The sequence below is a fragment of the Scleropages formosus genome, chromosome 8 (genome assembly GCF_900964775.1).
Source record: "Scleropages formosus chromosome 8, fSclFor1.1, whole genome shotgun sequence".
NCBI classification, from domain to species: Eukaryota; Metazoa; Chordata; class Actinopteri; order Osteoglossiformes; family Osteoglossidae; genus Scleropages; species Scleropages formosus.
In genome coordinates, this window is record NC_041813.1 from 8,491,159 (window position 1) to 8,508,089 (window position 16,931).

The 16,931-nt window shown below is 40.5% G+C and overlaps 1 protein-coding gene across 5 annotated transcripts in view; it reads left to right on the forward strand.

The window, feature by feature from the left end:
* The window catches only part of hspa12a (heat shock protein 12A), a 79,012-nt gene that overhangs the window by 38,966 nt on the left and 23,115 nt on the right, over positions 1-16,931 (forward strand). For all 5 annotated transcript variants that reach the window (XM_018724982.2, XM_018724983.2, XM_018724980.2 and 2 more), the window contains one exon: positions 16,755-16,831. In XM_018724982.2, coding sequence (XP_018580498.1) covers positions 16,755-16,831 — 77 coding nt within the window. The remainder of the gene's footprint in view (positions 1-16,754; positions 16,832-16,931) is intronic.

Consider the following 16,931-nt stretch of genomic DNA (forward strand, 5'->3'; position numbering starts at 1 on the left):
GGACTTTCTGGCAAGGAATGGAATACACTTAGTGAGTTAGAAATATGTCACATACTGTTATACACAATGTTGTTAATGGCTGGAGAAAAGGAAATGGCTGCTTATGTTATTCAGTTCTTGAGATTTATGTGGTTTCTATTCCAGTTAAGTCTGATTTATTTTATCTTCTGGCCCAGAGTGCCCTCCCAAAGACTTTCTTCTGATTCCCAAAAAAGGTCAGTGCTTTTCCCTTGATAAAGGCAGCATTTCCTTCTATGTTTAGTGTCTTTGTGTAGTGAATAGTGCCTACTAGGACACCGACCCTACCAGAAACTGTTTTCATTCCTCTAAATCAGGAAAGAATATGACTGCTTTTCAACAAGGGAAATAGTCTCTATTATCTAGCATGTTTTGTGGTAATAGGTATTAATTCTAGTTTTTTCTCAAAATGTATGTTTCTTTTGGAAACCTCTTAGCAGTTCAAGGTCATGCTACATTTTTGGTCTGAAAAATGAGGCCAATGAGAGAGTATAAAATAACGGTCTGGTCAAAAATGGCAGCCTCAAGTTGCTTGGCATCTTGTAGGAAGGGGTTGCTCTGGAATGCAGAGGAAGCAGAGGCCGTCTCCCATGGGAATCACGGGTTGCCTGTATGATGAGAGGAATCCAGGTACTCCCGAGAGTAGTAGACGATGTCCAGCTGTTTCCCATCAGCCATGGTGCCTTTCCTAAAAGAAACACTCCAGCAGCCTTGTGTTAACACCATTTGTCATGACTCTGCTTGTGAATGGAACATGCAGATGAATTGTTTCAGTGTTTTCTTTCCTGAAGCAGTTTTCATACAGCATGCTTTTTTCTTTACAGTGATTCTTTTTTTGAGACTCCTTTCTTCAAAATACTGGGTCCTCAAATTATAAACACTGTCAGGACAAAAAAATCTGTGTTTTGATTTGTTGATAAATCCAAAAACCACCTTTATCACTTCATAACAATCATTGAAAGTTTAACCGTAGATGTCCCTCTATTTGTTTATAGGTTAAGTGCTGTAAAAACCTCTCATAAAACTACGGTCAATAGAAAATTATCTCCAAGGCTTCTGTTTTTTTTTGCTCAGTTCCATTACCTGCTTATCCTATGCAGGGTTGCTGTGTTCCAGAGTCTTATCATGAAAACATAGAGCACGATCCAGGGCACATCATGGAGAGGAAGCAAGTCCATTGCAGGGCTTTTATTTATTTTTCTTTAACGCACTATAGAGGGTGCGCGGTGGCGCAGCTGGTTTGACCGGGTCCTGCTCTATGGTGGCTGTAGGGTTTGAGTCCCGCTTGGGGTGCCTTGTGACAAACTGGCATCCCGTTCTGGGTGTTTCCCCTCCCCCTCCAGCCTTGCGCCCTGTGTTGCCGGGTTAGGCTCCGGCTCGCCGCAACCCCGCTCGGGACGAGTGGCTTCAGCCAATGTGTGTGTGTGTGTGTGTGTGTGTAACTTGCCATAACATTAAGATTAGCGTGATATTTTAAATTAAGTCCACTTCAAAAATACTGCATGTAACAAAAATACCTTATTTTCAAAACCTCCTATCTGATCCGTTATAAGTATCTGCAGTGTCCATAACCTTGCATAACCAGCATGTGCAATGTCCATAACCACGTTTGCTTCATTATCAATACAGTCAATGAAAGCATAATAACAGAGTTGTACATAGATTTATTCACTGGGTAAGTTCTGTGGAAGTCCTGGATATAGCTGTAATGTTATTGCTGTTGAGATGTACATTGGATGTACGTCGCTTTTGTGGAAAAGCATTTGCTAAATGAATAAATGTAATGTAATGTAAATGTTGATCAGCTTTGCTCAGTAATATTGAACATGAGCTGTAAAAACTGAAAGTGAATTGAATGAATACACCCGTTTCTTTTCTTTAGGAATGCATTTACTGGCAACTAATGATGGAAACACAGGTCATGTTTGCTCTACGAGAAAAAGAAAATTTAGAAAATAAGTGAATAAAATACTGTTAAAAATGAAGAACTTTTGTGTCTGAAAATGAGTAATTTGAACATTCATAACACAAGGACTCACTGTATTTAAGTCTTTGTTTATTTCTAAATGGGATATCTCTTTTTGATCCACTTTCTGTTTTCTGTTACGGATTCAAAAAGCTTCCATATGCTTTGTATCTATATCCTGTGATGGAAGGATGTGGTGACTATTTGAAATAATGGAAACTATGGTTTTGAAAAGAATACTACTGAGAAAGAATGCAGATCTATTAAATTCCCTCCATCATATCTGTCAAATTCATCCTTCTGTTAATTAAATTGTCAGATGCGGGATACACTGAGTGTTTCTTTCAAAATGCAGTGTTGTGTGTCATGAGGTACCATCAGTGCATCCAGAGCCATAGTCATACGTTGATATTCCACAGCTATTGATGCATGTCCCCAGGCCTCATGCAGTTTTCCAGTTTCATGGCTGTAATTCAGGTTTAAGCAATGATGTAAAAGGAAATGATTTCACAGGGAATCCAGGATTTTGAGATCATTGGTATCTATAGTGTTATTCATAGTTCAAAAATATTAGTAGCTATGGACCTTGGCTATGCATTTGCTGCTTTCTGATCGTCAAAAATGCACAGTATATCTATAGGAGATATCTGTGCTCTAAACCTCCCTTTTACAGTGTGCTTCCTGGGGTTGGCCCTTCATCACTGCATCACTGTTACTTGGTAGGTGGTTTTTTTAAATGCACTGATATGTCTCCTCTCGTTACAAGGTGGAAATGGTGCAACACACTGCTTACATTCGTGGTTATTTGGGTGACCTTGGGTTTAACGGTTTGATTTTGCTCCTTAACGCTGATTGTCGTCAGGAGTTTCGGGTATTCAACCATGCAGGATTCACCTTTCATGAAATCAACGGTATTTTATACGTTTTGGTTGCTCTCTTCAAATATAGGGTATCAGACCTGATGAGCAGAAGCAGGACCAATGGAAGAATAATCCGAACCACAGGCTAAAATCGTACAGCAGACCATGGTGATGGTTTACTGAGTAACCTTTGAATTATTCCATACTCTTAAATAATTCAGTCTGTTTCTATCTTTAACAGATGTGGAACAGAAAAATGACCTGAATTTTTGTGTGGCTTGAGCAGCAATTCTTTAATCTATCTGATTTTTTTTATTTTTTTTTTATTTTTTTTTTACAAATACTTTGTAAAAGGCTACATTTTATGGTCCTCCATAATGTGCTATGAAAACGTGATTCCTTTAAACATTCTTCATTCAATTTTTTATGCAAATGTCCATAATCAGGAATATACAGTGGAATAATTCTTGGGTTTGTTTTTATGACAAATATGAAGTTTGGTGTTTCACATTACTTTTACAAACTACTCTGCCCTGGTTAACTGGAACAAGAGATGTGGTATAGCATATATTTTTCTTAGTGTGTTTTTCTCAAAATTATTTGTTTGTCTCAGAATAAAATTTTAATTATAATAAAAGCTCTGTTTTTTAATTTGGATATAAAAGGAAGGAAACAGTAAAGTTTCTGTGTATGGTATGAATATTCGTGTGGGAGAACCACATTTTTCACTGCTTTGCTTTTTGCGTTTGCATTTTACATTTACATTTATTCATTTAGCAGATGCTTTTCTCCAAAGCGATGTACATCTCAGAGAAAATTCAATTTCTGCATTACATTAGGAGAAAGAGTGACATAGTTGCACACATGTGATTCTTAAGTAAACCTAGTTTGTTTCTTTCCACTTTAAGCACCGATATTCATCGCAGGAGTAGGTGCATAAAACTCAGGATAGACTAATCCTGATCGCCTTCATACAAATTTATTTATTTATTTATTTACTTTTTTATTTATATATATATATATATATATATATAAAGGGGGTGCGGTGGCGCAGTGGGTTGGACCACGGTCCTGCTGTCCGGTGGGTCTGGGGTTCGAGTCCCGCTTGGGGTGCCTTGCGACGGACTGGCGTCCCGTCCTGGGTGTGTCCCCTCCCCCTCTGGCCTTACGCCCTGTGTTGCCGGGTAGGCTCCGGTTCCCCGTGACCCCGTAAGGGACAAGCGGTTCTGAAAATGTGTGTGTGTGTGTGTGTGTGTATGTATATATATATATAATATAATTTTCTTTTTTTTTTTAAAGGTACACAAACATTTACATATAATATAGGAGTAGTGGCTGTGTAAAGCCTTATCTGGGAATGATTATAAAGTTACGGTACATGAACTTACACCATGAATTTACAGCGTACGTGAACTTGAGAGATCATGGGCGAAGTGAGTCTGGAAAAGCGGAGTTTTCAGACCCTTCTTGAATGTAGACAGAGTTTCAGCAGTTCTGAATGAGAGGGGGGAGGTCATTCCACCACTGTGGAGCCAGAACCGAGAACCTCCATGCTTTACCTTTCATGTGTGGGACCACCAAGCGGGCAGATGTGGAAGAGCGAAGTGGTCTGGTTGGGGTGTAGCGGTTGATCAAGTCTTGTAAATAGCTAGGAGCAGTTCTATTGATGGCATTTCTAGGCAATAACCAGGGTCTTGAATTTGATCTGGGCAGCTATAGGAAGTCAGTGCAGAGAAATGAGTAGGGGAGATACATAAGAACTCTTTGGCAAGTCAAACACAACTCGTGCAGCAGCGTTTTGTATCAGCTGCAGAGGTTTGATTTTGAGTGTACAAGGATAGGAGGAATGTCCCTCATTTAAACTTTGCTACTATATTATTTGGAAATGTTAGTTAAAGCTGAGGGTATTGCAGTGGTGCAATTGTTCCCTGTACCTGAGAGCTCATCTGTTGTGGGTTTGACTAATCCAGCTCAGTATGTGTGGAGTTTGTGTATGTTCTTCCTGTGTTTAAGTGCATTTTCTCTTGATGGTCAGGTTGTCTCCCGCATCCAAAGATGTTTTTCAGGTGAAGTGGTGATTGAATTGTCTGTACTGTGCACACGTGGAAATGAATGAACATGGCTTTTCCCTGGAATCGACTGGTTTCCTGTAAAGATGTGACTCCCTCACACCTTGCACTTTCAACATGGGCTCCAAAACACCATGATCATGTGTTGGATATCAGTTTCTGACAATATATCGATCGATGGGTAGGTGTGGTTGGATTAGTGTGAATGTAGTAAGTCTGCTGTTTTTGTTTTCTTCGCTCTTCAACGAAAGCCAGCTGTTCATTCACTTTGTATTATTGTAAGATCGGAGAAATACTCTTAAAACGGAGAAACGACCTTTAGTTTACTCATACCTATGAATCTTGAAGTTAACTTTATCTTCTCCTGAGCACGGCAAGATGGCAGTTGGTTCTGCTGTGGTGGGTACTACACGTACAGTGGATGTGCTCCACTGGTGTCATAGCCCAGCAAAGGGCTTCCATAGAAAGGGTTGTTGTGGAGGAGGTTATACGTTTTTGTAAAGTGTGTCAGGTATGCAGCCCCTTCAGGGCCTGTCTTCAGTGTATGCTTGGGTGGATAGCTACTGCAGATTTGGAACAGCTGTGTGATTTTTGACTCATTTCATGTCATGGCTCATGACTGTGATGAGAGGACCCCATCCTCTCCAACTCTTTTTTTTTTCCTTTTTCCATTGTCGCTGAGCAGCTAGGACAGGAAGGAAGCCCATTGTTCTTTTGGGGAGCTAAACCATTTGTGTGGAGTGGACCCAGCCTGCTCCTTCCTCCTACTGTGGACCCAAGGCTGCAGGCAGCAGCTATTGGAAAGGATGCTTACCACGCTGCTTAAGCATTTGGATCCAACTGTAAGACGTCCCCCCTGCAGACTGTGCAGAATAAAAGGACTGCTGTCAGATGCGCAGGAGACAATGTTACTACACGTACACAAAGTCTTGGCCTTGTTTAATCCTTGTTTTAGGACTTTATTTGCAAATAGTTAATGAATACTGATATTTATTCACTGTTCAGCTATAAGTAATGCGCATTTGTGAGCTGCGCCACCTCCACCGAGGCAAATACACACACACACACACATCTTCAGAGCCGCTTGTCCCATACGGGGTCACGGGGAACCGGAGCCTACCCGGCAACACAGGGCGTAAGGCCGGAGGGGGAGGGGACACACCCAGGACGGGACGCCAGTCCGTCACAAGGTACCCCAAGCGGGACTCGAACCCCAGACCCACTGGACAACAGGACTGTGGTCCAACCCACTGCACCACCGCACCCCTATCCGAGGCAAATATTGGTAGTTCATACAGTTCATACATTACAGTGAATGTTGGTGAACATGGTTAGAAAATGGCACGGTTATTAAGTCATTGACTGCATATATGACTCTTATTTTAAGTTGCTTACTATACAAATCTGATATTGTTAGATGCCTTTGACAAAGATAACTAATGACAGATAACTAATGTTTAATAAAATGAGATGTAACTGCAACCTTTCCCTTCAATCAGAAGGAAGCTGAACTGAACTGAATATAAGGAATAAATCAACACACTCTTAAACATTCAGAATCAAGCATTGATCCATCCCATACTATAAATATTTTTAACGGATTTGTCAGAGATATGAGACCTGAATTGTGCAGCTGGATGAAAAGACTTTTCAAGCCGGTATAGCCTCAAAATTGGCACTAAGCCCTACTGCAGTCTTTCCTAACGCTGCCTTTTGTTGTGGGATGAATCACACATAACACCACAAGAGAACATGCAAATTTCATTTTAATTCAGCAGCTTTATTAATGAGGTGACTCCAGGATGCACGGCACTGTGTCAGAGGCTTTGCGTTTTGGTTCAGCCACATCTCAGGGAGTTTGGCCCCAAGAGCCTGGCTTCCTTTGTGAGGCACTGAAAAGTGCAAGACGCTGCAGTTCCTGAGCTGCTCTGACAGATTGTAGTCTGCACTGTACCTACTTTGGACTTCTTCAGACGGAGAAATGTCAAAGTGCCGTCGCACTTTGCGTCGCTCTTCTTCCTGGACTGGTCTTTAAGGACCTGTCCAGCTGGCCCCTATATGGTGTTTTGATTTCGCTGTGGATCAGCGAATGTCCAGTATGTTCCACAGAAATGAATGAAACAGGCTGAGTCTGTGCCCATTGAGAGACAAAGCTCGGCGATTGGGGGCCTGCTTTTGTAGGACCTCTCTGGGTTTCACCTCGATCCACAGCAGAACGACACGCCACTGACAACAAGAAGGAAAACTTGATCGCTTCCTGTCTGTTTATGTGGTGATAAACAACCAGTACTGAGGCAGGGTATTAGAATAGCTCACTGTTACCTGCAAAGTTTGAACCCTTTTAACTACCATAAATTTAGTAACCAAGTATGCTTTACTCTTTCCATGTTTTTGGTAAATGGTTTTTTTTTTGGATCACTTACTATAATAATTGGGGGCGCGGTGGCGCAGTGGGTTGGACCGGGTCCTGCTCTTCCGTGGGTCTGTGGTTTGAGTCCCGCTTGGGGTGCCTTGCGACGGACTGGCGTCCCGTCCTGGGTGTGTCCCCTCCCCCTCCGGCCTTACGCCCTGTGTTACCGGGTTGGCTCCGGTTCCCCGTGACCCCGTATGGGACAAGCGGTTCTGAAAGTGTGTGTGTGTGTGTGTGTGTGTGTGTGTGTGTGTGTGTGTGTGTGTGTGTGTGTACTATAATAATTTCGTCCAAATGTGGATGAAAGGGTTATGGCAACAGCAGAGTGAATATGAATATACATGAGCACTCAGAGTGTTCTCATAAGGGAAGCTGAATAGACAGAAATGTGAGAGAAATGGGCAGGGACACAGGATCAGGACAAGAGCAAGGAGGACAGATGCAGATAGGACTGGAGCTCTGGACTACAACAAAGACAGACTGTGAACCGGACTTTGTGAGTATGTGAGTAAATGTGGAACGAGAATTGCTAAGTAATTGCTAAGAAATGCAGTAAAGAGCTCATCAAAAATCCACAACTAGATGTTTGTCCCTCATTCTTTTTATGGTGCTGGGAATTTGGTGTTTATTGGGTTCGGTTGTCCCTGATGTGTCTGAGTGGCTCCGGGAGCAACGCCCCCTACATTCATCTAGAGTCCGATATTCAGGGGTCGTGACAGTTCCCTAGTTTTGAGGCATATCTTTGTCCGCTCAGTTGTGCGAAAGCAACTGTTACAGTCCTTGTGTGGGGGCTGGGATCTTGGACCTCAGCTGTTCTAAGGCACTTCCCTCCAATCTGTGGTCCCTGGAGGGGGGTCAGGTGGATACTTGCTGTACTGCCATATAAATGACTGTTCAGATGGCAGGAGAACTGCAATGCTCTCTCAGAAGGAGAACAGAGCACTCATACATTGCTGTGAATGCAGCTCTTTGAAGGGATTTCTTCTTTTACAGTGACATTGAATTTAATTGATTTATGTTTTCGTGCTGTACTGTGTCCTGCAATTCTCTGTGCTTGGCAGGACTTTGTCAGAAATCGTTCAATGTTAATAAAAGCATTTAACCAATTTATGATAACTTTTAGGGTTCTCTGGTTTTTTTCCAAAAGGTCAGTTTTTCTCAGGTCAGTCTGGGGAACCTAAGTTGCACTTAATGTGTGAATGTTAGAGTGAAGAGTGCGAGTGAAGGGGCTGCCATCCAGTTCAGGATTTACCCTGCCTCATGTCGTATGATTCTGGGATAAGCTCCAGACCACCACGTCCCTGCATTGGACAAGTAGTTATTGACAATGACTGAATAAATGACAACTTGGATTGTTTATCAAAGTTTCAAGGATCCAGGGGTGACCAATTTAAATAACGCTGATTTAAATGATCTATTAAATCAAGTCTACTGATTTTGTCAATATATTTTTCTTTCATCAAATATTAGAAGGATTATTTGGTAACATATTTAGAAGCACTTGAAAACAGCTTTAAATTACAGGAAACTATCAACAATAAATACTTATTTTTAATAAAATGAATGAATTAAATGAATAACGTCAAGGACTCTTGATAATTAAACCACGGTGATTAATACGCAAGTCAGCTTTAAATAACTTATAACACATCAAAACATGTCAAATTAAATTACACCACAACTTTTGGATGATACTATAGTCCTTCATTCACAGACACCCACAGTTTTCCTAAAAGTATGGGTTTCTTAGGGCTAACTCAGCACAATGTTCTTGTTCAAGGCCTTGAAGAGAAACACAAGTTTTTCTGCAATTGCTGTGCTCAACTTGTTCCTATGGATATTCCATATCTGCTGAAGACAAGCCCTATGCTTGCAGGGGATGCAGTGGCAGAAAGAAGCTGGTTGGCAGCAACCATTGGTTCTGCATCAATAACATCACTTTTAACAATTAAAATTTAGCAATTTTAAGCAATTTACAGCACTTTCAGGAAGAAAACAAATAGTTTGGTAACACCTGTTAAAATATACATTTAGTGTTATGGAGAATGCTCAAGATTTAAACAAAAAAAAAAAAAATCAGTTTTTTTTTGATATATGTATATATACAAAAAAAAAATCAAACACCCACCATGGTCTGAACTCATTCAGCCACACCTGCAGCACGTAGATGTTTTCCGGTGTTTCTGTTGTCACATCGTTGCTTTAAAAGTATAAGATATGATTCACAAAGGGACAGAAGACCACAAAGCTTTTGCAAAGGTCACCTTCTGGTCTCCCATGCACTTGAAACTGATATAATGCACAAAGACCGAGCTGACTGAGTGGTTCAAACATAACTGGGTGTCATCTTCATGCTTGCTGCAGGAGTTCAGGGTTTAAAAGCTTGGGATGCATTATCCCCTTTTTCATTATTTATTGCTAGCACTTCCCTGGCAGGAGAATCTTGTGACCCAGTCAATGCTTATATTTGTTGATTTATTTATTTAAGATAAAAAAGGGGGGAGGGAGCACTCTCAAACTTAGTAGAACAAAAAAATGTAATTAGTACAGAACATGGATGCGTTTCGGCTTGGTGCCTTGATATTTTTAATTTATTTATTGCCATTTATTGCAGAAACAGAAATTCTGGGAAACAGTGAAGAAAGCAGTTTAAAAAGGAAAAACTGGGAAAAAAAAATGTTCATATCCTTGAACATTTGTAACTGCTTTGCAACCCAAGGAGCCAGTGGATATTAGACCTGGATTTGGGTAAATCACTCAAGATTTGCACAAAGACATTGTGTAGTCTGGGAATTCTGAAATATTCCAAAATTATTCCACTTTTTGTTCATCTTATCAGAAATCACCAGTTTCTCATTACATGTTTTGCATTATTGTTTTATTTCTGAGTCACTGATATGTAGCAAGAAGTGAGTATAATGTGTTATGCTGATGTCTACATTATTGTTTTGTCTGGCTTTTTATTTGTTTAAATATTTAGAGCCTGTTTAGGTTTATGAACGGTCTCATTTGTTACAACACAGGTCATGTTTTGTTTGGGAGTCATGGAAAGGAGCGTAGAAACAGTATTGCCAGGCTTTGGCTTCAGGACGGTTAGTGCTGGATGATGCTGTATTGAAATGACAGTTGCAGGTTAGAAATTGACTGTGATCATAATAAAACCCAACACTGTAATCTCATAGATTGCAGCTTTCTGTAAGAAGCTCAGCTGTTTTGCCCTTGAGAATGGCGTTTTCTTTGATAAGCCCAAGTGTTCATGTATGCAATCCTGGAGTGGTAATCTGGCTTTTTCCCAGCGGGCTGAAGTTGCCAGCCCACTCCAATGGCCAGCCTGCGCGACGGAGTCATCCGTTTTCTCTAACCCTTTACAGGCTCTGGAGCTGACACACATACACACAAACATGGGAACACGAGGTGCAGCTAGCTAATATCTGCAGTAGTTTAGGGGACAGAGGATTGCCTTCCCCATATTAGTACGGCCCACGCTGAATCGCGGTTCGTCAGTTACCGATCATATGTCTGCACGCTGTCAGGTTTCGAGAACATGTTTTGAGAACACGCTTTCGACTCGGAGGCTAAATAGGAAAAGACGGAATGAATAGAAAAGGTGACACTGGTGCTGCTGGAAAAACCGCATTAAAGAAAAAAGCATTGGAGGAAGATGTACTAAAGTGCTCCAAAATAACAGGCATATTCTGATCTAAAGGCAGGGGAGACACAGCATGTATGTGCCCTAAAATACTGAGGACAACTTTCGTTCACTTTGGTTGTACTGTTCAAGGATGCAGTAGCTGAAAGAAAATAATTTCATCAGTGAGTGCAAGTTGTCGTCAGTATTTTACCGCGTATTTCTATGTGCACTTTTATTAACGCTGTTCACAGCTGTCATTTTCTGCAGTGTAATTCTGTAATACCACAGCTTTCAGATAGCAATGTACCAAACAATAGCATCCTTTGTCTTTGTTGGCAATATGATGGTGATGAGAGTGACTGCCTTTGGACTAAAAGGGCCCAGGTATGAATCCTACCTCCCATTATATTACCATTGAGCAAGGTATTTACTCCAGTAAATATTGTCCAGTTTTATAAATGGGTACGTCATTGTAATTCACTTTGAAGAAAAGTGTCAACTAAATAAATATACAAGTAAACTGGCTGGTAATGCCCTGGAGCAGGACTCCATTCATAGTAGCTGCTTGCATCGTTTTCACAGTAACCGATGTATTCAGAGGCATTTCACCATTTCTTTCTTCTAAGCATGTCTTTGGGTTGTGAATGCTATGAGAACATCTCAACTTCACACCCCCTGAGCTGGATTCAGGTATCTTCCTGACTGAGCAGCTCAGGACCCGTGAGACCCAGACGTTACCCGCTACACCATTGTACCCCTATTGCTAAAATGAAAATGACCAATGGATTTCTTTTCCCCAAAAAACAGTAAACTAGCAAATTGCATAGATAGCCATCGGTGTCCTTCTGCTTCACCTGGTGACAGTTACAGTACATTTTAATGTCATGTCTGCCATGAGCAGTTCCAGATGATGCAATTGGAGAAGAAGCAATAAAAGGCAAACAAGAGCCCTGCAGAGTTCTGGATGCTTGATCAGCTACCCACTGCTTTTGTCTGTGATTCTCTAACTGTCCTTGTTACCTGTTTACATTCTGGTTTCCAAAGTTGATGTCACAGTGCATTTCTCTTCCAATCCTGAGTTTCTGTGCTGTCATTTTGGTGTCCTCTTCCACTCACGGTGTGTGCTTCACTTTGCTCTGTTTCTCCTATCACACCTATACTTTGACTTCTAATTTACTCCATAAGCCCATATTTTCTCTCTGAACATGAGTTTCACACCCCTCCGTCCATATAGGGACGTTACAGTAATACATGTCCGTGTCTGTGTGACCTCCAGATGTGACGATTTGTCTTCTTTTTATGCATCATTGTTTAGCTTGTGAGGGGCACGGTGGTGCGGCGGGCTTAGCTGGGTCCTGCTGTCTGGTGGGTCTGGGGTTCGAATCCCGCTTGGGCTGCCTTGCGGCGGACTGGCGTCCCGTCCTGGTCGTGTCCCCTTCCCCTCCGGCCTTACGCCCTGTGTTGCCGGGTTAGGCTCCGATTCGCCGCGACCGCATTTGGGACAAGCGGTTTCAGCCAGTGTGTTTAGCTTGCCACATGGAATAGTCTATTTGGTTGGCGTATGGTGGTATGGCAGCTAGATACAGTATGTTGTATTGCTCCATTGTTCATTTGCAAGTAGTCCTAAGGGCCAGATTGCAACATTTAATTCCTGGGCTGAAAGTGAGCTCTGCTCCAGCCCTGTATACATACTGTATGTACAATGTCTCAGTCAGTAGAACCATAGGAGTTATTAAAGGGGTGTTTACCTTTTTTTCCATAGATCTGTGCTCTTTGTAGCTTCAGCCCTGGTTTATATTATTGTATCAGGTAATTTCTTAAATCCATAGTTCATTATTCTTCTAGTTGCTCTATAAAGATACCATGTTACTGACACTGTACCACAATTTCAGTACTTAAATACAGGAAGTAGTATTGTGATTGTGGCGTGATGTCTGACATAATGATAAATCACAGAAAGGGGAAAATGTGCAGAATCTCTGTCGTGGGACATTTGCAGGAATGACGTACTGTCAAATTTACCTAATTACATGACAGAAAGTTACCTAGCTTGGAAATGACCTACCTATGGCAGCTTTACGAATGATGTTAAAAAAACTCAATATTCTTGTACTGTTTTTTTTTTTTTTTTTGTTGATATCAAAAAAAAATTTTTTGAAAACTGAATGCTTTTATCTCTGTTAATTACATACATTTTCAGAATTTAGGGCCTTTCAAAAACCTGCGTTTTTCATGAAAAATACAATGAAATTTAAACATTTTTTCACTTAACTTATGGTGTTCTTCAAAGCAATTTACATTGATTTACTCATTTATACAGCTTACTCATTTCTGAAGGTTTTTTTCTTAGTTGGAGAAATTTCATGTAAATACCTTGCTCAAAGGTATTCCAGCAAAAGGTATGCATAAGTAACCGATATACCACCTCATCTAAGGTATTGACACATGCCTTGCAAAGATTTTTAAGTAGCGCATTAGATTAGTGAATATTAAAGCAGTTGATTTTTGGCCATACCCTAAAAGCCAATGCTAAAGACCTGAGGTTTTTTCCTGGATAAGTTGCCCAGCCTTTCCTAGTCATGAAAGCTCAGAGTTTTTATATATTTTTTTTATTTAAAGAAGTGGACCGGAATTGAATTGTCTTGGGAATTAGTACACTCTTCTGCTGTTAGGAATTCTTTTGTGCAGAACTGACTCAACTCCCAGTCTTCCTCATTGCAAATACAGGTATGGGGAAGGTCTCCTGTGTGAGGAGGAGCAGCAACGAGGGTGAGAGACAGCATTGAAAGCATTCATTCCAACAGAGAGAAGAAAAGCTGTTATAAGAAAAAGCATTTGAGTGGTTCACCTAAAATCCAGGATGAGCTTTTAGCAGTGCTATTAAAGTATACTTGTTTGGAATTTTCTTATTACAAATGATAATTTATAAATAATGGAGAAAATCATATCTAATATATAATTTATAAATTACATAGCGAGTTTGTCTTTAAAGTTGATCAGTTATTATTTGTTGAAATAAAGCGACTTTCTCACTGCAGAGGGGAAACAGAAATTTGTTTTTTTTTATTGTGCTTGAGTGTTGTAAAAATTCACTAAGGGATCCTCCCCTCTTTGACCCGTCCTGCTTCCTGTCAATGTGTGTAACATTCCAGGCGAGGGGCGAAGCAGGATACGCTGTGCACTATCTTCCTGCTCCATCGCTGGGCCCATTCGCAGCCACTCGCTGTTTATTTCTTGTGTTCTTACTGAAATAAAAAGTCTGTTTCGTTTAGACCTAAGTTCTAAAAATATGGCTTTTGTTTTTTCTTACCACATCAGCATCTACAATTTCATTATTTTTGCTGTTGTTGTCCTGCTGTGGAAATTTGTTAGTGTGTAAAAAAATTTTGTGTTCATAATTAATAACTTGAACAGTTTTCTACTTATACACAGGTAATAATTTCTACTGTCAGACGGTAAGCAATGAAAAATCAAAGAATTAATGTTCCTGCCGATTGGATTTTTCTTACATACTATCCAATATCAAGGGTGCTCGTTTTTTACAAATACATATGAAGATATTGACTTAAGTCAAATCCTTATCTCTCAGAATATATGCATATATTTAACATTTACAATTTAAATTTCTATCCCTTGTTTTCATCACCTGGTTATGGTTCATTTGCTGAGGTGCATTTTACAAGTTACAGTATTTTCTTTTTGTGCTCTTAGAGTAAACCCAAACATGGTACATTGAAAGCATACAAACAAGCTTTGGGGAATCAGAGCCAAATCACCATGCGGTTAATTGTCAGCTGCGTGATGATTTCTGTCGACAACTTGTTTGTATCGATTTTGCGCCGTTGCTGCGCTGCGCTGGTTGTGCCATAATGAAATCTCCCATCAAGTATTCATTGTTGCTGTGTAAACAATCTTAAGTTCCTTTAACCGGTGAGCAAAGAAGAAAAGAAACTGTAAAAAGCGCAGCGGATTGAGCAATTCTTTGAATAATGGTGCTCTCAAACACATTTACCATTATGGACCAGTCATTTGGTATCTCCAGTATTGATTTTACTTTTGTTGTTTGTCTTTTTAAATAAAAACCCAAGGTTACAGAGATTTGCTAGGGCGGGGAAGGGGATCTACAGGTGGTCCCTAATTCAGACCTGTAATTGCCCAGTAAAGTGCATTGTGTTGATTCTGACCACTCAGTCGCACAGTAGGAAGGAGGCGAGCAGTCTGGAAATCGGACAAATAACTCAGCATCCCGTGGAGAGACAATCTTAAACCACTTTAAATATACACGGACAGCCATTATTGCCCATTTTTAAGGCCTCTCGTGAAGTGCTATTAGGTGACGTTAATGAAGATTGTGGCGTTGGACAAATACTCTCTCTAATACCTTTCAAATGTCACTTTGTTCAAATGCAGTGCAGTATCTCCAGGTTTTACATAATTTGAAATTATTATGAAGGTAACATTAAATAAGGCCCAACTGGTTTAAATCCAAATTTGTTATTGTTATTAGTGCCACAAGCTAAATGTGCATCAGTCGTTAGTTGATAATGTAAATAAATATGTTCTGCTTCTTGATGATAATCTGAATGTTTATTCAAAAAGGAGTAATGTAATTTCTCAAAACTTCATAATAGATTCTGATTTTGAGATACCAAATACCAGACCATGTAAAATTTATTAGAAATAATTTTGATCATCTTCTCTTCTCATCTGTAACTGAAACCAAACATCACTATGTTATATTTTTGTAGCTGCTTTTAATTATGCTTGCGTCAACTTACGTAACTAGATATTCTTTGATCTATCATACTTATTATTAGCCTTTCCTGAAACCAAATACAAAAAAAAATAGAGGTTTATTGGGTCTTTGCAGGGGGGTGCGGTGGCGCAGTGGGTTGGACCGCAGTCCTACTCTCCGGTGGGTCTGGGGTTCGAGTCCCGCTTGGGGTGCCTTGTGACGGACTGGCGTCCCGTCCTGGGTGCGTCCCCTTCCCCCTCCGGCCTTACGCCCTGTGTTGCTGGGTAGGCTCCGGTTCCCCGTGACCCCGTAAGGGACAAGCGGTTCTGAAAATGTGTGTGTGTGTGTGTGGGTCTTTGCAGAATAGTTAGAATACTTGATAGGGATAAGTCAGCCTTAGTAGCTCAGTTCATGTTAGATGGAAAGTGTGCTTCATTCCTACGTTCGGTATGGTTTAGTCTGCAGGTTTTTTGAGCTGTTGGGTTTCCTTTACTATCCAGTCATGCCATGTGTAGCATTCGCAGCCTGGCAAGAATCTCATTGAGACAGTCCAAATGTTAATTTTGGAAAATAATTAGTGTAATGTGTGTCCCCTTCTCAGTATGGGCTATGAACTTCTCAGAATGAATAATCTGTTGGTTCTGTGCACTGATACATGATTTATGTTATTTTCAGAGAACAAAGCAAGTCTGTTGGCTTTGAGAAAGGAATGCCTTGCTCCTTTGTGTGATTTATAATGACAGCACAATCACAGCACTCCAGCTTCTATTTCACTTTGAAAGACTCTATCTGTGGTTTGCTGATTATAGAAGATCTGGGTTGCATCTTTTGGATCCTAGCGTCAAAAAGCAAATTAAAAATTACACGTCACACAAGTCATTTACACAAAACATTGTGAGGGAAATGCTATATTTAATGTGCCAGTGTACATTTTATTTATCCAGCTTTCACAGAAATTTTGAGACAAAGATGTCTCGTGGTGATCTTTATGCAGCTTTTAAAACAACAGAGCAGCTTTTCACTCCAAGGAGTCAGCTCACATGTTCTTTCTGTGCTTTTTCTCAGATGCAGCATCTACTGCATCACCGGCAAAAAGTCTGGGGGATCCCGGCATCACCCCACTGTCTCCTTCCCACTCTCTGGTAAGAACTCAACTAAATTACTGCTTTCTTTTCAATTTTTTTTTTTTTTTTTTTTTGCTTTTTACCATTTTTTGGGTTTCAGTTTTAACCAATTCCCTAT